This window comes from Prionailurus bengalensis, chromosome B3, assembly GCF_016509475.1.
Source record: "Prionailurus bengalensis isolate Pbe53 chromosome B3, Fcat_Pben_1.1_paternal_pri, whole genome shotgun sequence".
NCBI classification, from domain to species: domain Eukaryota; kingdom Metazoa; phylum Chordata; class Mammalia; order Carnivora; family Felidae; genus Prionailurus; species Prionailurus bengalensis.
The window spans coordinates 54370208-54393201 of NC_057355.1; the positions used below are offsets into that span (position 1 = coordinate 54370208).

Sequence of the window (22994 nt, forward strand, 5' to 3'; positions counted from 1 at the left end):
GGATTCCAGTAGATGGAATATTTCTAAGTTAATAGAACAGGAATAAAGCCAATTGACTTAGATAGTGACCTTCTAATTAAAGACACTGAGTATTTTACTACTAGCTAAAACGTTATGCCCATTTCCAAATTTCCTGGCTGGAGTCCTAGGAAAGTCTAGTTTTGACGGATTTCATTGATTATCTACTATGCAAAATTTTTCTTTTCAGTTAGAAACCCAGAAGGACAGATAAAGCTTTATTCCAAAGGAGCAGACACTATTCTGTTTGAAAAACTTCATCCATCCAATGAAGACCTTCTGACTTTGACGACAGACCATCTCAGTGTAAGTGCCTCTGTCTCAAGGTTAGCACAATGGCCCTTTGGCCATTTCCTGTGATTAGGTCTTATTTTAAAAATATAAGCTAAATGATGTGACTTTTGAAATAGAAAGCACAGGAAAATGTGCCAGTGAATGTCTAGAAACTGGCACATGGACCCCTGTCCTGCTGAAAGTCTGGTCAGTCTTACCACAGACAGGTTAACACACAGCAGCTGTGAAGTAGCTGCTGCATGTAGCCTCCTGAACTCTGGCCAGGGAAAGGCTCGGGACACACCTGCTCTAACTCCCCTGCAGTTTGAGGCTTTTTCCCTGGAGACTGGACGGGTTCTGGGAAGAGGAGCAGGACAGTTGCTTTCCCTTGGGTTCTAATGTGTCTGACACCAAAGGAATCCTTTATGATTACCCCTAGCGAATAGTTTAGGATTGTGCTTAGATGCTTGAGGGGAAAATCGTAGCCAGCTTTCTCCTCCAGGGGTCCTTCTGATCAGGTCATAAATTATATTGAGTCACCTATGTTCTCTAGGTTGAAGCTACCAAATGCATACATTCTGAGACTATGCATAGTATCTTTATAAAAGCTTTCTGAAGGGAGCAGGAGTAATCTTTGGCGCATATATATATATATATATATATATATATATGCAAAAGAGTAAGAGTCTGATTTAATGTGAACATTAACCTGGTTTAAACCTGAGATTCAGGTGTCTTTCTGATTTTTGTTTGAGGTTCCATTTAACCGAATATGAACTTTAAGGGCAGCTGGTCAAAACTCTCATATCCTCTCCTTTAAAAAATTATTGAGGATTCATGTTCTTTGTCAAGCCCTATATTTAATACAGAACATTCCCTGGATCTTTAAAAAACAAACAAACAAACAAAGCAAAACAAAAAATTACTTTGCCTGACTTTAAGTTTAAAGAATGATGGTTTAGTAATATTGGTTACAAACATAGCTATTGTTTTTGTCTTTCGAATAGAGCATTCTTGATTTTCTTTTAATCTCTTCCAGAAGGCCGACATGGTCTTTTTAATTTTTTTTTTCTGAAAACAACATTGGAATCATAAGTATCTGATTTTTGCCATTGCTCAAACACCACAGGCCTTGGATTTCATACATTCTCCTTTCATACTGAAGTATAGGAAGCCTAATTTGGTCTTTTTACATTTCGATGCACAAGAGTTTTTTTCCAGGTAGCATCGATTTGACTTGCTCTTTGCTTCATTTACTTTATTTGTTTTGGCTTTAAATTCTGAGGTTTTCAGTTTATATTTAATAATTGATTTTGAATTGTTTAATGGTAGGAAACGACCTTGCTCAAATGCTCGTTTAGGATTAAACTTGTGATTCATGCACTAATTAAATAACTTAAATCATCTGTCCCCTTTTGTAATGCCGTCTTAGAGTTAATTCACTGTTGTGCAGAACAGAGAGGAGAGCACTGGTAATGCTCAGTGCGGTTGCAAGTTAAAGGCAAAGAAGCGTTTCTGTGAATTAAGAGGACAAAAGATTGTTACAAGGAAGTAACTAGATTTTCAGATCAGTAGGGGACCCAGTGGTGGTCTTGCAAAATGTGACTGCAATGTCCAGAGTGCTACCAATTGCCTACAAGATAAATTTGGATAATTTTTTTCTCATGGTCTCTGTGGGCAAAACCACATCATTGTCATATGCACTGAATTTTCTTTTCATTTACCTAATTAGGGTGTGTCATGGCTTAACTTGTGCCTGATCACAGACCTATGTCTTTTCTATAAGCCAGAACACAGCTGAGAAGATATGCTCGGTGGCACTGTCCAAAGGAGCAGAAATGCTATAAAAACACTTGCAGTGTGGAGGCCCATAAAATGACCACTGGAGGCCTAGACAAAGTGGGAGGTTTCCAGCATTTCCACAAAGCAATCTACATATGTTTCTAGCTATTGTGACTATGTGAGACACGTAAGCAACTACCAGTCTCCTGTTTTTATTATTTGTTTTTCCTATTAGAAGGATAAAACATCGAGGTATCACTTGAGATTGTCAGTTTACTGAGACACTAAACGAAAAGTATGGTTCTTCAATTAATTGACCAATTATTACACACTAACTCCATAGAAATCAGCGTCTCAAAAATAATGATTTTTTAAAAATAACATGACTTGATGGTGTTTTTACAATTTCTAAGAATTTTCATTATTAAAATAAAACTTTCATATAGCAGAAAATGAGAAAATGTATAGATGATCTGGAATGATGAGTAAAAGTTAGCCTCCACTTCTAGTCCTACTTCCCAAGAAGTAAACATTTGTATTAACTTTTGGTCTTACTCTCCCATTTTCCCCTAGAGGTTATTATTACAGCCTAATAAGCTTTGACTTCTGTTGCCTGACCAGCATTTATTTATTCATCTGTACTTTTTCTTATGGAAGACTTCAAGCATAAACAGAAGTAGAACTCAGTTAATTTTAGACACAGCTGTATTGTTAAGGGGAACATGACAAGAGTATTGAGATGTCATGCTGCCATATTTTGAGAGAGCTCCTACTTTTGATTTGAGACCTATGGTTCCTCTGAGAAGCCTTTCCTCTCCACCAGAAGTCGAGTGCCATGAGCCATGAAACAGGCTAGGTCTCTTATTGCCAAGAGTGCTTCTTCATGTGGGGGATAGGTTGGAACCAATATATGTTGCTTCAAATGGATATCTCAAGTAATGGGTGTGGTTGATCACTTCTCAGCTAGGACACTTAAACAGGTATTTAAGCTGTCTTTAGGGAGAAGGCTAGCTCCCCTGAGTGTTTTAACCACATAGAAGTAAAATATAAAATACAAACATTCTATCCCATTTCCAAGGAGATTAAAAAGTTGGAGGTCAGCGTAGCCAAATAATACTCTTGGGACAAAATTAATTTAAGTGAAAAACTTCTTACCCATTATTGTTGTTGTTCTTGTTGTTATTGCCATGATTATTATTCTGTGATGGTTCCTAAATTTGTTTCTTCTCCGGCAGGAATTTGCAGGGGAAGGTCTTCGAACTTTGGCCATCGCATACAGAGATCTGGATGACAAGTACTTTAAAGAATGGCATAAGATGCTTGAAGATGCAAATGCTCTTATAGATGAGAGAGATGAACGGGTAGCTGGGCTATATGAAGAAATTGAAAGGGATTTGATGGTATGCATTTAGAAGCATGATGGTTTGTGTTTACAGAAGGGATAGTATATGTTTAGAGATCTAGCATGGGAGTAATTCATTGCTAAATCATCTTGCACACAGCTGATGTCCCCCTTTCAAACACTGAGTCATACTATATATATTGGCTTCAAGTTTTCCATGTATGGCCCTAGATAGCCTAGAGGATTAATTCTATTAACAGTAGGTTATACAGTTGTCCCCTCAAAGTAGAAGATAGTAGCATCTTTATTCTTTGTCAGCCTCTGGTATGTACTTGATAATATGTTGGGGTTTTTTCTCCCTGATTTATGATCTACCTTTTTAGAGCAGGAAAACTTGCCATGAAGAGTGGCTATAGCTCTAAACCATCCTAGGCCATGAGGATGATACCTGTGCTTCCCAGAGTATGAGCTTTAGAAGCTCCTCCCTGAGGCCCCAGTTGGCCATTATGCTCATCTATCATGAGTTACTAAGGAGCTTGTTATGTTCATCTCTGGGTAAAATATTCTACAAGAATCTTCACTTTTTAGTTTATGGCATCTGTTGGTTTGTTAATTTAGGACAGTGACTCTACTTTTTGGTGATCCTTACTATGAGATTAGGGCTCTCCTTTGGACCTTTCCATGTTGACATAAGTGGGGAAGCATCTGGGGAGTTCTTCAGCTCTTAGAAGCCCAAATGGCTTCTGATGGTTTATGCTAATATGTTATCTGAGCAGATCAGATCTCTCATGTGAATTCTAACTTCGAGGATCCCTGCCATTAATTGGTGTGCCTCCTTTTGAGGTCCTTCCCAACCCATCTCTGCACATAATAAGATGCTTACTGTGTCAGTGCATCATAACTTCCATTTTTAGTTCATGTTCCCTGACCTCTAAACTCTGTGATTAAAAGCCATACATATTGTGGATGTTGTTTGCCTGCATTAACATATGGTATTCTCTATTTTTAATAAAGCTACTAGGTGCTACTGCTGTAGAAGATAAGTTACAAGAGGGTGTTATTGAAACGGTTACAAATTTATCGCTAGCCAATATTAAGATCTGGGTCCTAACAGGAGACAAACAAGGTAATTTGAAAATGGATGATGATGATGATGTCTTGAAAAGAGGGGGGATTAATTTCTTTTTTTCAATGTTTATTTTTGAGACAGAATGAGAGTGTGAGTGAACAGGGGAGGGACAGAGAGAAAGAGAGAGAGAGAGAGAGAGAGAGAGAGAGAGAGAGAGAGGATCCAAAGTGATCTCTGAGCTGACAGCAGAGAGCCCGGATCTCACGAACCGGGAGATCACAACTTGAGCCAAAGTCGGATGCTTAACCAACTGAGCCATCCAGGCGCCCTGGACGGTGGAAGGGAGGGTGGGGGAGGGCAATAATTTCTATGGTAAAATTTAAACCAGAAAGCCTAATGAATTAGATATTTTCCCAGTCCTTCAAATAGTAAGGAGTAGAAATACAAAAAGGAAAGCTAATACATTACAAAAATTTATTATTTAAAAACAAAAGAAAACAAACTAACAAATTATCTTCTGTAGTATACCCTGGGATCATTTGAGTTTCAGTGCAATTGCTTCTTAAATATAATAGTTTCACCTGTAGGCAACAATGGCATTAAATAATGTTTAGCTATTGTTTCACATGGGTACTTCCTCCCCCAGTTAGGACAGAGAGTGGCACAGCACTGGAGCAGCACATTGGATACCTCAGGGCTACTTGGTTAGTTTCTTGATGTTTGGGAGGTTTGGGGAGACTCAGGGAAGCAGCTGTTTGTCAACTCGTGTGGAAATATTTTGACATTTTAACAATCAACACAGGTGTACCAGTGCAAGCTGGCTAAATTCCAGGACTGCCCACGTAGTGGTACAATAAGAGCTGACCCACTTTCAGACATGACAAAACACCAAGTCAGCAGAGAAAGAGTCATTATGTTCAGAGTACTCTGTTTCCTAAGAATGAAAAGGGATCAATACGTTTTAGATCTATTGCTAGCAGTAATGGTTAAAACAAAAGTCATTTTATGCTTGGTCATCTGTAAATCAGAAATATTTAGTTACTTGGAACACATATGTTTTCAAGATTTTCTCTACTTGTTACATATTTTTTAGGACATTGGAGGATTTGTAGATAGGATAAATCAGTTCTCTATATGTTCACCCAAATCACTGATTATAAAAAATAAACATTAGAGAATTGAGCTCTGTGGTGTGTTAATAGAGACTTCTTAGAGTTTGGTGTTGATCAGTAGGTACATCCATAACTATTCACTTACTTATGAATATCCACAGGTTTACTCTCATTGAGCTTTCATTTCTATGGCTTATACAAAGAATATGCTAAGATTTTATCAATTGCCTTGAGACTTAAGAAAAATGTAATTGTTCTACAGAATTAACGAGAGCTGGGGCGCCTGGGTGGCTCAGTCAGTTAAGCATCTGACTTTGGTTCAGGTCATGATCTCACTGCTTGTGAGTTCGTGCCCTGCATTGGGCTCTGTGCTGACAGCTCAGAGCCTGGACCCTGCTTCTGGTTCTGTGTCTCCCTCTCTCTGCCCCTTCCTCACTTGTACTCTGTCTCTGTCTGTCTCAAAAATAAATAAACATAAAAAAAAAAAGAAAAGAACTAGAGCCTAATGACTCAATAGAATTAGAAACAAATGACCCTATCGAAGATGGAAGGGTTACCTAATTATCCTAGGGTCCAGTTCTGTGGAAGGAGAGGAAGGACTGCTCAACATTATGTAGTTCTCCAGTTACCTAGTAGCAGCATTCCTGGGTGGTCTTTGAGGTGATCTCACATTCCAGAGTTTTATTTACTTAATGGGGAAATGGCAATATTGCGTGTGGGAGAACTATAAAGCTATCATAAGAGCATTTTTGCTGTTCAAATGAACATTTTGTGAGTTTTTTTCAATGTGTCTACCCCATCAGATTGAATAATTGCTAAATTAAGTACGTCAGCTCTTTCAGAGGCAGTATTTGGGACTTTAGGGAAAAAAATATTTCACTGTATCACAGGATCTTAGGGTATTTTCTTAAGTACTAATTTTGGGAATCAAGAAGTTTTTTCAAAAACTAGATGAGAAGGCTGAGAATTTATAGATGTTGCTACTTCTCCATGGATTTAGCAAGTGGTGAATTTGGTCATGGAACCTGGGTCTTTGAATTTAGCTCTGGGTTTCTTGTGTTTTATTACTCATTGTGGTGTCTCTGACATTAAGGGCAATGCCGCAAAACTGTTATGGAAAAGTACTTATGTTATTAATTAATATTCTAACTGAACATTATTTTGTATTAGAAACTGCCATCAACATTGGCTATGCCTGCAACATGCTGACTGATGATATGAATGATGTGTTCATTATATCAGGGAACACGGCAGTGGAAGTCAGAGAAGAACTCAGGTAAGTGTTGAAGGAAGGAGGAAAGGAAGACAGGGAGTGACGGAGGGAGAAAGGGAAGGTCAGATAGTTGAGAAAGTAGAAAGGTCTTTTATAGTTTCTGTGGCCTTAGTTCAGTATAGAGCTCTTTCTGCATGTTTCCTAAACTCCTATTCATTTTGGTGACAAACTGAGATAAGTTTGACATCAGTAATGAAATGTCATCTTCAGGCCTCCAACATTTTCCACATATATTTAGAAAAGGATTTCAAATCATTTACTTTGGGTTGTCCTTTAGAAATAGCTCTTATATGATGAGTGGTCAGATTCAATGAGGGCATTTGTTAAAAATAGCAATTCACTAGCTTCTTCATTCTGGCTCCCAAATTAAGAACCTCCAGGGGATGGAGTATGGGGATTTGTATTTTCATAAGGACCTACATGAAATTATGATTGGATAAATTTGGAAAACACCACTGTAGGAGATGGTATGTAAAGTTGGAATAGAGTCTTTCAGCATTAAAGAAAGTAGATATTTCAACATAGTTACTATTAAACCCAAATATATAATGCTTATGAGATATAGAATACTGTGAAATTTTTAGAAGAACATTTTAAGAAGAACATTTTAAAAGTCTGCATAATTATTTTCTAAGAACTTTAAAAAATGCTGTCCTATAACAATTTTTGCTTGTTAATGCTTGAAGTAGCATCCTTAAGCTCAGCGCATCCTGGGTCTGGCCAAGCAGACTATTGAATTAGAGACAAACTGCTTGTATCTTGCTGCATTCTAGAAGGGGATAACCTTCCCTCAACACAACAGTGGAGCACTATGGCTTCCTTAATGGTCTCCATCGTTACACTTTTGTTCATGAACCTTGGGGAAAAAAAGGAAGTCTTTTTTTTTTCTTTTTAATTCGAGTTAGTTAACATATAGTGTAGTATTGGTTTCCAGAGTAGAATTTAGTGATTTATCACTTACATATATAACACCCAATGTTCAGCACAAGTGTCTTACTTAAATCCCATCACCCATTTAGCCCATTCTCTGCACCCACCTCACCTTTAGCAACCCATGGTTTGTTCTCCATATTTAAGTCTCTTATGGTTTGCCTCCCTCTCTGTTTTTATCTGATTTTATTTTTCCTTCCCTTCCTCTATGTTCTTTTTTGTTTCCTAAATTCCATGAAATCATATGATATTTTCTTTCTCCAACTGACTTATTTTGCTTAGCATAATGCACTCTAGTTCCATCCACATTGTTGCAAATGGCAAGATTTCATTATTTTAATCACCAAGTAATACTCCAGTGCGTGTGTGTGTGTGTGTGTGTGTGTGTGTGTGTGTGTGTGTGTATACCACATCTTCTTTACCCATTCATCAGTGAATGGACATTTTGGCTCATTCCATAGTTTGGCTATTGTTGATAATGCTGCTGTCAACATTGGGGTGCATGTGCCCCTTCAAATCAGCATTTTTGTATCCTTTGGATAAATACCTACTAGTGAAATTGCTGGGCTATAGGGTAGTTCTATCTCTATCTTTTTGGGGAACCTCCACACTGTTTTCAGAGTGGCTGCACCAGTTTGCATTCCACAAACAGTGCGAGAGGTTTCCCCTTTCCCCACAACCTTGCCAACATCTGTTATTTCCTGAGTTGTTAATTTTAGCCATTCTGACAGGTATGAGGTGGTATCTCAATGTGGTTTTGATTTGTATTTCCCTGATGATGAGTGACTTTGAACATCTTTTCATGTGCCTGTTAGCCATCTGGATGTCTTCTTTGGAGAAGTGTCTGTTCATGTCTTCTGCCCATTTCTTCCCTGGATGATTTGTTTTTTGGGTGTTGAGTTTGATAAGTTCTTTATAGATTTTGGATACTAACCCTTTATCCAATATGTCATTTGCAAATATCTTCTCCCATTCTGTCAGTTGCCTTTTATTTATATTGATTCCTTTACTGTGCAGAAACTTTTTATCTTGATAAGATCCCAAAAGTTCATGTTTGTTTTTATTTCCCTTGCCTTTGCAGACATGTGAAGTAAGAAGTTGTTGTGGCTGAGGTCAAAGAGGTTGTTGCCTGTGTTCTCGTCTAGGATTTTGATGGTTTCCTGTTTCACATATAGGTGTTTCATCCATTTTGAATTTATTTTTGTGTATAGTGTAAGAAAGTGGTCCAGTTTCATTCTTCTGCATGTTGCTGTCCAGTTCTCCCAGCACCATTTGCTAAAGAGACTGTCTTTTTTCCACTGGATATTCTTTCCTACTTTGTCGAAGATTAGTTGGCCATATATTTGTGGGTCCATTTCTGGGTTCTCAGTTTTATTCCATGGGTCTATGTGTCTGTTTTGTACCAATACCATATTGTCTTGATGGTTACAGCTTTGTAATACAGGCTAAAGTTCGAGATTGTGATGCCTCCAGCTTTGGTTTCTTTTTTCAACATTACTTTGGCTATTTGGGGTCTTTTGTGGTTCATACAAATTTTAGAATTTTGTGAAGAATGCTGGTACCATTTTGGTTGGGATTGCATTGAATGTGTGGATTGCTTTGGGTATTAATTGATATTTTAATAATATTTTTTCTTCCAATCCATGAGCATGGAATGTTTTTCCATTTCTTTGTGTCTTCAATTTCTTTCATAAGCTTTATATAGTTTTCAGTGAATGGATCTTTGACCTGTTTGATTAGGTTTATTCCTAGGTATTTATGGTTCTTGGTACAATTGTAAATGGTATCTATTCCTTGATATCTCTTTCTGTTGCTTCATTATTGGTGTGTAGAAATGCAGTTGATTTCTGTACATTGGTTTTATATCCTACAACTTTGCTGAATTCATGTATCAGCTGTAGTCATTTTTTTGGTGGAATCTTCCAGGTTTTCCATGTATCATGTCAAATGCAAAGAATGAAAGTTTGACTTCTTCCTTGCCAATTTGGATGCCTTTTATTCTTTTTGTTGTCTGATTGCTGAGGCTAGGACTTCGAGTACTATGTTGAACAACAGTGGTGAGAATGGACATCCCTGTCATGTTCCTGAGCTCAGGGGGAAAGCTCTCAGTTTTTCCCCATTGAGGATGATATTAGCTCTGGGCCTTTCATATATGGCTTTTATGATGTTAAGGTATGTTCCTTCTATCCTCACTTTCTTGAGGGTTTAAAAGAAAGGATGCTGTATTTTTGTCAAATGCTTTTTCTGCATCTATTGACAGGATCATATGGTTCTTATCCTTTCTTCCATTAATGTATCATGTTGATTGATTTGCAAATATTGGACCAGCCCTACAGCCCAGGAATGAATCCCACTTGATCCTGCTGAATAATTCTTTTAATATACTGTTGAATTTTATTTGCTAGCATCTTGCTGAGACTTTTTGCATCCATGTTCATCAGGGATATTGGCCTGTAGTTCTTTTTAGTTGGGCCTTTGTCTGGTTTTGGAATCAAGGTAATGCTGGCTTCATAGAATGAGTCTGGAAGCTTTCCTTCCATTTCTATTTTTTGAACAGCTTGAGAAGAATAGGTATTAACTCTGCTTTAAATGTCTGGTAGAATTTCTCTGGGAAGCCATTTGGCCCAGGACTCTTAATTTTTGGGAGATTTTTGTTAAGTGATTCAATTTCTTCACTGCTTATGGGTCTGTTCAAACTTTCTGTTTCTTTCCATTTGAGTTTTGGTAGAGTGTGAGTGTCTAGGAATTGTCCATTTCTTCCATGTTGTCCAGTTTGCTGGCATATAATTTTTCATAGTATCCTCTAATAATTGTTTGTATTTCTGTGGTATTGGTTGTGATCTTTCCTCTTTCATTCATTATTTCATCTATTTGGGTCCTCTCTCTTTTCTTTTTGAGAAGTCTTGCTAGAGGTTTGTCAATTTTGTTTATTCTTTCAAAAAACCAGCTCTTAGATTCATTGATCTGTTCTACTGTTTCTTTGGATTCTATATTGTTTATTTCTTCTCTGGTATTTATTATTTCTCTTCTGCTGCTGGCCTTGGGTTTTCTTTGCTGCTGCCTTTCTAGTTCCTTTAGGTGTGAGGTTAGTTTCTGTATTTGGGAAACTTTCTTGCTTCTTGAGATAGGCCTGAATTGCAATGTATTTTCCTCTTAGGACTTCCTTCACTGCATCCCAAAGGGTTTGGACTTGTCATGGTTTCATTTTCATTTGCTTCCATATATTTTTCAATTTCTTTTTTAATTTCCTGGTTGAACCATTCATTATTTAGTATGATGTTCTTTAACCTCCGTGTATTTGGGGGCTTTCCATTTTTTTTCTTGTGGAAAATTTTCATAGCAATTGAGATCTGAAAACATGCATGATATGATCTCAACCCTTTTTTATTTGTTGAGAGATGTTTTGTGACCCAGTATGTGATCTATTTTGGAGAATGGTCCATGAGAAGAATGTGTGTTCTGCTGCTTTTGGACGAAAAGTTCTGAATGTATCTGATAAGTCCATCTGGTCCAATTTATCATTCAGAGTCATGGTTTCCTTATTAATTTTCTGCCTATATGATCTGTCCATTGTTGTAAGTGGAGTATTAAAGTCCCCTACTATCATGGTATTATTATCTATACATTTATTTATGTTTGTGATTGATTTGTATATTTGGGTTCTTTCACATTGGGGGCATAAACATTTGCAATTGTTAGATCTTCTTGATGGATAGACCCCTTAATTATGATATAATGGCCTTCTTCATCTCTTGTTACAGTTTGTAACTACAAAGTCCAGTTTGTAAAATCCAGTTTGTCTGATATAAGTATGACTACTCCGACTTTCTTTTGCTGTCTGGCAGCATGATAGATGGTTTTCCATTCCTTCACTTTCAAACTGCAGGTGATCTCAGGTCTAAAATGAGTTTCTTGTAGGCAGCATATAGATGGATCATGTTTTTTTGTCCATTCTGATACCCTGTGTCTTTTGATTGGGGCATTTAATCCATTTACATACAGCGTGACTATTGAAAGATATGGATTTGGGGCGCCTGGGTGTCTCATTCGGTTAAGTGTCTGACTTCATTCAGCTCAGGTCATGATCTCATGGTTTGTGAGTTTGAGCCCCGCGTCAGGCTCTGTGCTGACAGCTCAGAGCCTGGAGCCTGCTTCAGATTCTGTGTCTCCCTCTTTCTCTCTCTGCCCCTGCTCATGCTCTATCTCTCTCTGTCTCAAAAATAAATAATAAAAACATTAAAAAATTTTAAAAAAGAAAGATATGGATTTAGGGTCATTGTGTTACTGTATGTGTTGTGCTTGTGGTGATGTCTCTGGTCTTTTGTAGTCTTTACTGCTTTCCACTCAGAGTCCCCCTTAGCATCTCCTACAGGGCTGGTTTAGTGGTCATGAACTCCTTTAGTTTTTGTTTGTCTGGTAAAGCCTTTATCTCTCCTTCTATTCTGAATGACAGCCTTGCTGGATAAAGGATTCTTGGTTGCATATTTTTCTTATTCAGTACATTGAATATTTCCTGCCACTCCCTTCTGGCCTGCCAACTCTCAGTGGACAGGTCTGCTACTACTTTTATGTGTCTCTTGTAGGTTAAGGCCCATTTGTCCCTAGCTGCTTTCAGAAATATCTTTGTGTTCTGCAAGTTTCACTATGATATGTCATGGTATTGACTTGTTTTTGTTTTGAAGGGAGTTCTCTGTGCCTCTTGGACTTGGATGCCTATTTCCTTCCCCAGATTCAGAAAGTTCTCACCTGTAATTTGTTCAAATAAACTTTCTGCCCCTTTCTGTCTCTTCATCTGGAGCTCCTATAATATGGATATTATTTTGTTTCATTGAATCACTTAGGTCTCTAATTCTCCCCTCATGGTCTAGTAATTTCTTTTCCCTCTTTTTTTCAGCATCATCATTTCCTGTAATTTTATCTTCTATTTCACCTGTTCTCCCCTGTGTTTCTCCTGTCCTCACTGTCACTGCTAGTTTATTTTGCATGTCATTTACAACATTTCTTAATTCATCATGACTGTTTCTTAGGTCTTTGATCTCTGCAGCAATAGATTCTCTGCTGTCTTCTATGCTTGTTTCAGACCCAACTATTAGTCTTATGACTGTTATTTTAAATTCTTCTTCAGATATATTGTTGGTATCTATTTTGAACAATTCTCTGGCTGTCATTTCTTCCTGGAATTTCTTTTGGGGAGAATTCTTCTGTATCATCATTTTGACTAGGCTTCTGTCTTTAATATGTTTTAATGGCTTGTTATGTGTCCTACACCTGTATTAAAAAGTGGTCATATGCTGTCCATGGCCTGGCACTTCAGGGAGTGTTTTTGGAGAGTGTTGCATGCGCTTCATTGTTATGTGTTTGGCTGCTGTATCCCACTGGTCAGTCTTCTACAAAGCTCCTCCTAATTCATTGTTTAGCCCTTCCATCAGGTGTGCTTTGATTTGTTCATTGACATAACCCTGGAAAAAAATAAAGGGCCGGGAATCTGATCCCATACAAAGAGAAAAATGAAAGAGTGTGGGGGGCAGGGGGTGGGAAGCAGAGAATCAAACAAATTATAAGGCTTAATCCAAAGAGAGAGAAAGAAAAATAAAGGAGATCTAGAAAAGGTGTAAAAATAGTAGAGTAAAAATACCTGATTAAACCGACAAAACAGAGAAAGAAAAAAACGTATATATATAATAAGAAATGACTAAAAATCATATCAGAAAGGATGAGCCTGTTTCCAAAGGAAAAAGAAGAAGATGGTAGAAAGAATAAGAAGAGAAAAGAGAAGAAAAGAAATGAAAAGAGAGGGAAAAAAAAGAAACAGACTAACATTCAAAACAGCAGGACAGTTGTCTGTTGGTGCCTGGGACCGGTGGCTGTACTGGTCTGGAGGAGAGGCCTTCTGGTTGGCACAGTGTCAGTCTTCCTCTAGTAGATGAGCAATTGCCAGGCACAGAGGGTTGGGGTTTGGTGTGAACAGGTCCCGCCTCCATTGGGGGCCTGTTGTTCTATTCTCTGAAACCCCACTGTGTTGGTGATGGGGAGAAAAATTGGCGACATCCCAATCTCTCCTCCCCAGACAGGTGTCTGAAACCATGTTGTTCAGGCTGTCCTCCCAGAGCAGTGTGGGCGGCTGGCTTGTCCTGCTCTACAGTTTCCTGTGTCTCCTAGGCACTCAGTTGGGATTTAAAACCCGATATCTTAGGGGATCCCGAGCCATGCAGACCTGGTTCTGGGGTAGTGCCACTCCGCCTTGCCGATATGGCTGGTGCCTACACTGTCTTTTGTACTTTGGGGATCAATATACCCTCTTCCCACAGTACTTAAGGGGGGGGACGGTTCTCTCCCAGGGCACCCCTGGGATCACTACCGCACCCTGTGGCTGGCTCCCCTCCCCTCAGGTTCACACACATAGTGGTGGCTTTGGTTGGGAAAAGTCACACACTTTTGAAAACTGTGATCTTTAGCTTCTAAAGCTGTTTGTAAAGGAGAAACTGGCTCTGTCTGTATTCCTTCTTCCCCAGTCTGTGGTCTAGAGGGGTTTTTCTCTTGTCCTAACACAATATTGCATCCAAAGCTTCTCTTTCTCTCCCTTTTGTCTCTCCATAGAAGGGGATCCCTCCCCTCTGTGCCCAGGCTGTTTTATCTTCCTTAATTTGCAGACATGCACCTCTGTCCTGCCAAGCTGTTTCCCTCCACCTGTGGAGATTTTTCTGTCACTCCACAGATAGATTTCCTGGGTGTTCAAAGTATTCTAACCTCAACATCACTGTCTTTGAGGGATGAGGGAGATCCCGGTCCCCCTAATTCTCTGCCGCCTTAACTCCTCCCATGTTCTAGTTTTCAGTGTACAAATTTTTACCACTTTGATTAGGTTTATTGCTAGGTGCCTTACGGTTCTTGGTGCAATTGTAGATGGGATAAATTCCTTGATTTCTCTTTCTGATGCTTCATTATTGGTGTATAGAAATGCAACAGATTTGTGTACGTTGATTTTATATCCTACAACTTTGCTGAATTCATGTATCAACTCTAGCCATTTTTTGGTGAAGTCTTTCAGGTTTTCCATGTAGACTATCATGTCATCTGTGAAGAGTGAAAGTTTGACTTATTTCTTGCCAATTTGGATGCCTTTCATTTCTTTTTGTTGTCTGATTGCTGAGGCTAGGACTTCCAGTATTCTGTTGAACAACAGTGGTAAGAGTGGACATCCCTGTCATGTTCCTAACCTTAGCGGAAAAGCTCTCACTTTTTCCCTATTGAGGATGATATTAACTGTAGGTCTTTCGTATATGGCTTTTATGATGTTGAAATATGTTCCTCCTCTCCCTACTTTGAAAAGAAAGGAAGTCTTAACTGTTAGCACCACCAATTGCTACTTGCAGATTAAATTTTCCGACTTGTATACTGTTTTACCCATGGTAGGAAACTGCTGTACATGCTGGTAGAAGCTATGACTGAAGACTGCATGTCTTTGCCAAATAAATTGGTAAATCTAATTATTATGGACATAATGTTATTGGTATTTTTATATAACTTTAATGATAGATTCTATGGAGTTTTGTGGGGGAAATATTAATAATTTGTTTAATAATTAATAACTAAGTTTTTTATTTTAAGAAAATCTTTCTCTTTAAATGACCTTTTGTTTGGGGACTTTAACTTTTGCTGAAGGAAGACGGATATGAGCAGATCTAGATTCTGATGAGCCTAGTGCTAAATGCTTTAAGAAAGTGCCTGAGGCACTATTATAAGCTGGATACATGTATTAAATTTCATTCCCAAAGCAACCCAGTGGTAGGCATTATAATTATCCTTACTTTACAGATCAGGAAGTTGAAGCATAGATAAGCTCAATACATGCCTGAAGTTTCACACGTGGCCAGTGGTTCAGCTGGTATTTGAATCTAGCGTGGTCCCAGATCCTGTGCACTGAATCACTTGCCATGTGTCTCCCTATACTTTTACCTTGGATGTGTTCTTACTCCCTTTAAATAACTGATATAAAAAATGTAGCTGTTGAGGCATCTTACTGCTTCATTTAAGGTCATACACCAGTGTGAATAAATTCCAGAGAGTGACAGCAGGTGTAAGAGGAAGGATATGGGCTTTGTGTTAGAGGGACCCAAGTTTGAATCTCAGATTTGTACTCAACTGGCAGACTGATTGCTTTTCAGGATGCTGTTCAACCTCTCTTTGATTGGTTTCCTCATTTGTAAATGGTAAAATATGCAAATATCTACTCTGTAGATTATTTTATTTGGGAGATTCAAAGAGATAAGAATGTAAAGATTTATGGCCATTCAGTGAACATGCTTCTTGCCTTCCCCCCGCCCCCACTTGGTCCCTTCCCTTTTTTCTCTTTTCTTTAGCTGTTGTTCCGCAACAGGGACTCCCTTTATTAACATTTCCCCAATAGACTCTGTGGAGTCTCTATTAAAATTATATAAAAAATTCTATCAGTATTTGTCCATGTTAAATAGAATAACACAAAATTAAAAAAAAAAAAGTGGTGAGTCTAGGTGCACTTGAGTGCCTCAGTCGGTTCAGCAACCAACCTCGGCTCAAGTCATGATCTCGTGGTTTGTGAGTTTGAGCCCCGCATCAGGCTCTCTGCTGTAGCACAGAGCCTGCTTCAGATCCTCTGTCTCCCACCTTCTCTGCCCCTCCCCAGATCTCTCTCTCTCTCTCTCCTAAAAATAACTAAACATTAAAAAAAAAACTTACAGGTGGAGAGTCCATACATTCTTATCATAGAGCAATCTGTATTTTTTATTAACCTTCTTAATATATTGAAGACCACACATTGATCCCTTACAACCTTTATGGATGTCCTTCTTTGATTGGTTACATTGGATAAAGATATTGTAGGTTGATGGAACAGCACACACAAAGGCATAGAAACATGAAAGAAATTATGTTCTATTCTAGAGAAAATATTCCAAGTTGTAGCTAGAGAGTATGATAGAACTTAGAGGTGGGGACCATTTTTTCAGAGACAGATTGATGATAGATTGACAAGTGAAAGTGGCTATCCTTTATCCTGAAGTTATTGGGTGAATGTGGGTGTCCTTCTAAGCAGATGAGTGACAAGCCCAATTCTATGTATTAGAAATAACATTCTAGTGACTGGATAGATGGAGTATGTTTGATGGGAAAATGAATGTTATGGGGAGATGCATCAGGAGGTTGTTGGAACACCCAAGTTTAGAGATGATGAGGGTTGAACTTAAGGCAGTGAAGCTGTTAACAGTAGATGAGGAAAGCGTGGAATCAAACTGATAGCTCTTTTGGAGGTAGAATGGTTAGGACTCAATTTCTAGCTTGTCTGACTTTCTTGGCCCAGAATACACTCAACTGTGCAAGAACAGAAACTCTTTAAATTTTATAAAACTGAACTTTAACTCCTTTTCTGCCTGGTGACAGAATTAAACTAGGTACTTTTGGGTAAGGTCTAAGATGCACAGTTGCCTTACCTGTTACTGATCCTCAGCATCTACCCTACTGGCATCTAGCACTTCCCACTTCTGTGTCTCTGTCTGGTCTCCAGACTCTCTGGGTTTCTGGCTGTCCCTCTTGGCTGACTTCCACATGCTTCTGGGGAAACAGGGCAAGTGTGGCTGCTCTTCATCTCTGTATCCAAGAAGACTTGTGCTTTCACATGGCTACCTCTGTTCCTGAAATCCCTTTACTCTTGTATCTTCTTTGTTACCATACTTCAGCAGCAACTATTCCATACTCAGTTTCCCAAAAACTCATCAGAGGATTCCATTACCCACACACTCCTCCATCCACTACCAATCCAGGTTATGAGTTTTCTTTCTTTTAGTGACTCACCAGCATCTAAGTTCCTCTTCATAGTCTATTTCCTCTAGGCTTGGATGGGCTTTCTACTCTATTGCTTATGGCAACATTTTATTCCCTGATTCCTTTAAGGATTAGTCTTAAGATACATGGAGAACTTTTTTTCTTCCCTCTCAAAACCCCATAGTGAAATTCAAGATCAATGCTGCTATCAGTTTCAAGAGTCTATTTTGGTACCTAAAAAGCAAGGTCATGACTCTTTTTTGTTCCCTCTGTATTTGACTGAGATCTCCTGAGGCAAGGTATGTTTCTGAGTAAATAGCATCATCTATGGTAGTGGTGGTGATTACAGAAGGGGTAGGGAACCAAAGTTAATATCTCAAGATTTTATCAAACTACCTATGGCTGACTAAGTAGATGGGATAACTGTCATTATATGGAAGGAATGTGCAGAAATATTAATTCTCATAAACTGTTGTTGGGAGTGTACGTTGGTAGAAACTTACCAGAGGGCAAACTCGCAACATATTTCAAAATTACATATATACACTTTTCATCCAATGATCACTACTTCTAGGAATTGTCCTTAAACAAGTGTAAAAATGTTTGAATATGTATATAAAGAAATATTGGTTGCTTTACCAATTATAATAGAAAATTAGAAAATGCTCAAATACCCAGGCACAAGGGATTTTGTTAATTACTATGACATATTTAAGCAATGGAATACTATGCAGTTAACAAAAGTGATTATGTGTCTACTGACATTGAAAAATGTCCATAATAAACTTAAGTGAAAAATGAGATAACAAAGTATCATATATATGATTCCTTTTTTCCAAAGAATGTATTTGTATATATGTATGTGAGTTCAGTGAGAGTTGATGTAAAAACACCCCAAAAAGGTATGTCAAAAGAACAGGATCTAAATGATAGTAGCTATTAGAAGGAAATGAACTAAGTGATTATATTTAAACCTATTAAATGTGTTGAGATTATTTCATAAACATGGATATATAATTTTTATGCATATCATGCATGTAGCTTGTTTCAAATTTAGTGTTACGAAACTGTCTTAGACACTTTGGCTCCTGTGTTAATTTTGCCACCATAACTGTATTACTATTAAAGGTATGCCCAGAAATCTACAATTAAATGCTGCTATGGCTCCTCAGAAGATTACTGCATCGATTATATTTTGCCAATACATAGATATGTCTTCTGCCCAAAGGAAGACAGACTAAGAATGTAATTTTGCTTGGGCTGACAGCCAACTCACTCCATATTTCATTTTTGTTGTATTGATCACGTCTTGTTGGAAAAATTCATGTCCTATAACTAATTAAACCATGACATGTCTCCACTGCTTCTGAGGAATACCCCAGTGATGTATCTAGGAACGGACATTTCTTCTTTAATCAGCAAAATATGCATTACACTTTTTTTGGGCACTACCTGGTAGAAAGTTATCTGTATGAGTGAGCAGAGTTGTCAAATGCAAATGGCTCCAGAACCAGACAGATAATATTAGTTGCGTGATCTGGGCTGTATATAAGACATTAGGGAGTGGTGGAGCCTTGGGTGAAAGTGAAGTCAGGTTGTCCATAAACTCATATAGAATTTTAGAAACACTGTGCAAGCCAAACAAAATGCATTTTGTTCCTCATTTCAAACTTCTAGTCACCCAGGCAAAATATTTTAGTAGGTTAAGTTTCTATCATAAATTTTAGAGTACTAACAGATCTTGGTGATGTTCTAGTACACACTGGTGCAGTTGCCCCTGTTTTCGTAGCTGGTGAAAACCAGTCTGATTGGCTGTCCCGTTCCCCTAATTGCTAATAAATATGGGTTTAGGGGTTGAGTGTCTTAGAGATCACATGGGTAGTAAGGGATGGAACTGGGGCTTGAAATCAAAATTTCATGTACTTCCTCCCTTTGTCTACTCTTGGCAGCATGGTCCCATCTCTTAACTACTCCTCTGGCACTGTTTTTGTCCCATCCTAGAGGAAGCCTGTGGCCTACTCTGTGTGTAAATCAACTTAGTGTGGAAGACTGAGAACTGAGAGCTAGGAATTTGAAGACTTAGGTTCTTGACTGGGTCTGTAACTGACTTGTCAAGTAGTTGGAGGTCAGATCACCCAACTGTGGGCACATGAGATGTCAGAGGGTGACCCTGGGCCTGAACCCAGCTCTCCAGGCTCCAAGATCAGTGCTCTTCTATCAAAGTCAGGGTTGTCTTCTTTTAAACATGGTGCCATGTTTCCTTAACAGGTCCAGGTAATGTTTGAAAACAGAGTGCCTTACAAGCACTAACAAATGATCCTTTTCCCTACCATCTCTTTTTATAGAGTGCAGAGTGCATGGAAGCCAGCATGGGCCTAACTGTGCTCTGCTATGTTTACGGTGGCACAGGGCTGTGAATGCCACATTTGCCTCAGCCGTTAATGCGTGTCTTCATGCCAGGATTATAATAGACTGCCCTTCCTTACAAAGCTTGGGGAAAAACAGGCACTCTTTTGTTTTAGCATTTGTTATTTGTGCTCTGTGGTTAAACATTGTGTGTTATGCCCACAAAAACCTATAGTTCCTGTTCAAGGAAAGGAGTCATGAGTAGTCTTCCCCCTCCTCCTAAATTTTTTTTTTTTTTTTTTTTTGAGAACCAGCTGGTATTTTAAGAGCTAGGTTCCGGGAAGAAAAAGAAATGATAGCTATAGAGCATGGGCAAAAGTCTGAAAATACGTGAGCCCAGTCTGGTGAGGAGGGTTGTTGGCCCATGTGGAGGGAACACAGTGGGAATTTAAACTGAACTGAAAAAACTGTCCCTTTTCTGCCTGGAGATGTTAAGACAGTTTAGGGGGGGGAAATCCTAAGTAAATAGAATTTCAGCCAATACTTTCATGAACTTCACCCTTCTTTGGAATGTTTTTATTCTCCGGGGGGGAAACAGAGATTGAGTCATTTATACAGCGAGTGAGAACTTTACTAAAAAGGAAACCTCAGGAGATGTTTGCCCTTTGGTGCTTTCCTAAGACCCAATTTATGAGCTCTGCAACATTGTCAGAAAAATGCTCGCTTCTGAGCTTGTTTTTCTAGCTTTCCTTCATTATATGGGACAGTAAATTTTCATGACTGTTTAGGAGGATTCCCTGACATGGTTATCTGATGTAAAGTCTGATTTTCCCACTTAACAACATTGTTTTTTCATGTCTGTTCTCCACACCACCCCCTCACCTTAACTCTCTAAATTTCACACATAGCACTATTACTTTATAAATCTTTCTTTGATTCTACAGACTGATTGCTAAATGCATGATATCATTCTTGGAGCCAGAGACATGGAATCTCTGGGTTCCTTGGGTTCCTAAATGCAGGCTGTGATTTTGGTGTTGGACAGCAGAAGGAGATGTTGAGCCAGAAGATAAGGGTGTTTTTGTATGTGTTGTGTGTGTGGTTTTTTTTTTAACTTCGCATATAAACAATTAGTGTTGAATTTTCAAATAATTAGAAAGCTAAGGGCTAAAACAGTTGTTTTTGTGTAGTCAACGTTGCCTTCTTTTTACAACATAAAGACATTTTAATAAATGTTTTCTACCTACGATGAGCCTTTGGGGAACCATTTCATTGTGCTCTAAGCCAAAACATCCATTTTTTTGCCTCTCACTCCCCATGTTCTCCAGGGGCCTCATTTTGTATATACAAGTGGTGGCCCAGTGTATTCATGGCTGGCTTTGGCACTCATCTTGAGGGAGCATCTGCCATGTGTCTCTCTGGTTATGGTTGAAAGTTCTGGAGTCATGTCAGCTTGCCCTATGTTACTTCAAAACCTGTCATCCAAATATCCTTGGAGAGGAAATTTCCCTTCCATTAAAGGCATTATCTGTCCATTTTGAAGAGAAGAGTAAAATGCATCTTCTAAGTATGTTAAGTGACCATACAATCTTTTTCTTAAATAGCAGAGATGGATGAGTGTGAGCAGGATTAATCTACCGCTAATTAGATCTAGGGCACTGGGGTGAGTTTCCATTTAGAACAACCCTCTATCCTTGGTGTCTATATTTTCTTTCTCAGAGATGTATTCTATTGTTCGAATCAATGAATCAATTCATTGAAACAATCAATTCATTGTTGAATCAATGAATCAATTTTCACTTAAAACAGTCCATTATATTCTAATAACATTTAGTTTTATTGTCACATTTTTTTTAAAAATGTGCTTCTTGAAAGACTTGTTTTAAGCCAGATTATATGACAATTTTCTGCAAATTAATGAATTTATTTTATATATTAATGCCCTAGAATTGCTATAAGATCTCTGCAGGAGATCTTTAGTCTTTCCCTTTTTATTATTTAACAATATTTCATGCCAGACCAGTGGTTTTTAAGTCTTTGAAGCACAGACAACCTTATATACCAAATGTATCCAGATTATCTAGTTGAAGCACAGCTCAAGATGGTAATTTAGATTTTAGGTAATTTTAAATGTTCAAAATGATTCTGTTTTCATTATGTTTACACTCCTACTGCCTGGAATTTGCAAATTTGCGATGGCCTTCCAATCACAAAGAACTATCCAACTTGCTTCCTGTAATGGAATCTTATGCCATAGTCTATCTGACTGGTGATGAGCTGAATTTACCTGCAGGCCAGTCTCTTGTCAGAGTAATAGGTATGCTCCGTATACTTGTTATGATTTGTTTCCCCCTTCTCCTTCAAGAAAAGCAAAGGAAAATTTGTTTGAACAAAACAGAAGTTTTTCCAACGGCCATGTAGTTTTTGAAAAACAGCAGCTGGAGTTGGACTCAGTTGTAGAAGAAACCATAACAGGAGATTATGCCTTAATCATCAATGGCCACAGTTTGGTGAGTTTGCTTAAGGCTCTTGTTCTTTCTTTTCCTTTATTCCAATAATTGTCTCTTTTGTGCTGTCGTAATGAGATCTCCTTTTGTGTTTTCCAAACAAATGACACTACTAGAAATGAGGGTATACACGATGATTTCCTGTTTGCAAGGGGAAAGGAAGTTTCTGATACATATTTCATACATTATTGCTTGAACCACCACAGTGAAAGGGAGGTTCCAAAGAAATACTGTATTCACAGAATATCCATCTTATGTGAGTGACTGTAAACCATTAGCAGTATTGTTTAAGTGCTTTTCTAAGGAGAGTGTCACAGCTCACTGTTATTTAATTAAAATAACGCAACTGTTGGATGTATTGCAATTACTGTTTTGCTGATGTTTGTGATTTGGCAGAGCACAACCTGATCTTCATATAATTACCACACCAAATTACTGCCATTAAGATACCTCTGGTGGTTTTTCTAAATAGCAGTATTTTACAGCAATGCCAAACAATTTGCTTTGATTAGGAAATCTGGTTCTTGTCGTAATAGAATAAACTTGC

General features: G+C 38.3%; 1 protein-coding gene across 1 annotated transcript in view; it reads left to right on the forward strand.

The window, feature by feature from the left end:
* Positions 1 to 22994, forward strand: part of ATP8B4 (ATPase phospholipid transporting 8B4 (putative)) — a 191173-nt gene that overhangs the window by 126935 nt on the left and 41244 nt on the right. Inside the window, exons 17-21 of the mRNA XM_043554514.1 lie at positions 209 to 324; positions 3309 to 3473; positions 4430 to 4541; positions 6767 to 6872; positions 22306 to 22450. Of these exons, the coding sequence (XP_043410449.1) occupies positions 209 to 324; positions 3309 to 3473; positions 4430 to 4541; positions 6767 to 6872; positions 22306 to 22450 (644 nt within the window). The remainder of the gene's footprint in view (positions 1 to 208; positions 325 to 3308; positions 3474 to 4429; positions 4542 to 6766; positions 6873 to 22305; positions 22451 to 22994) is intronic.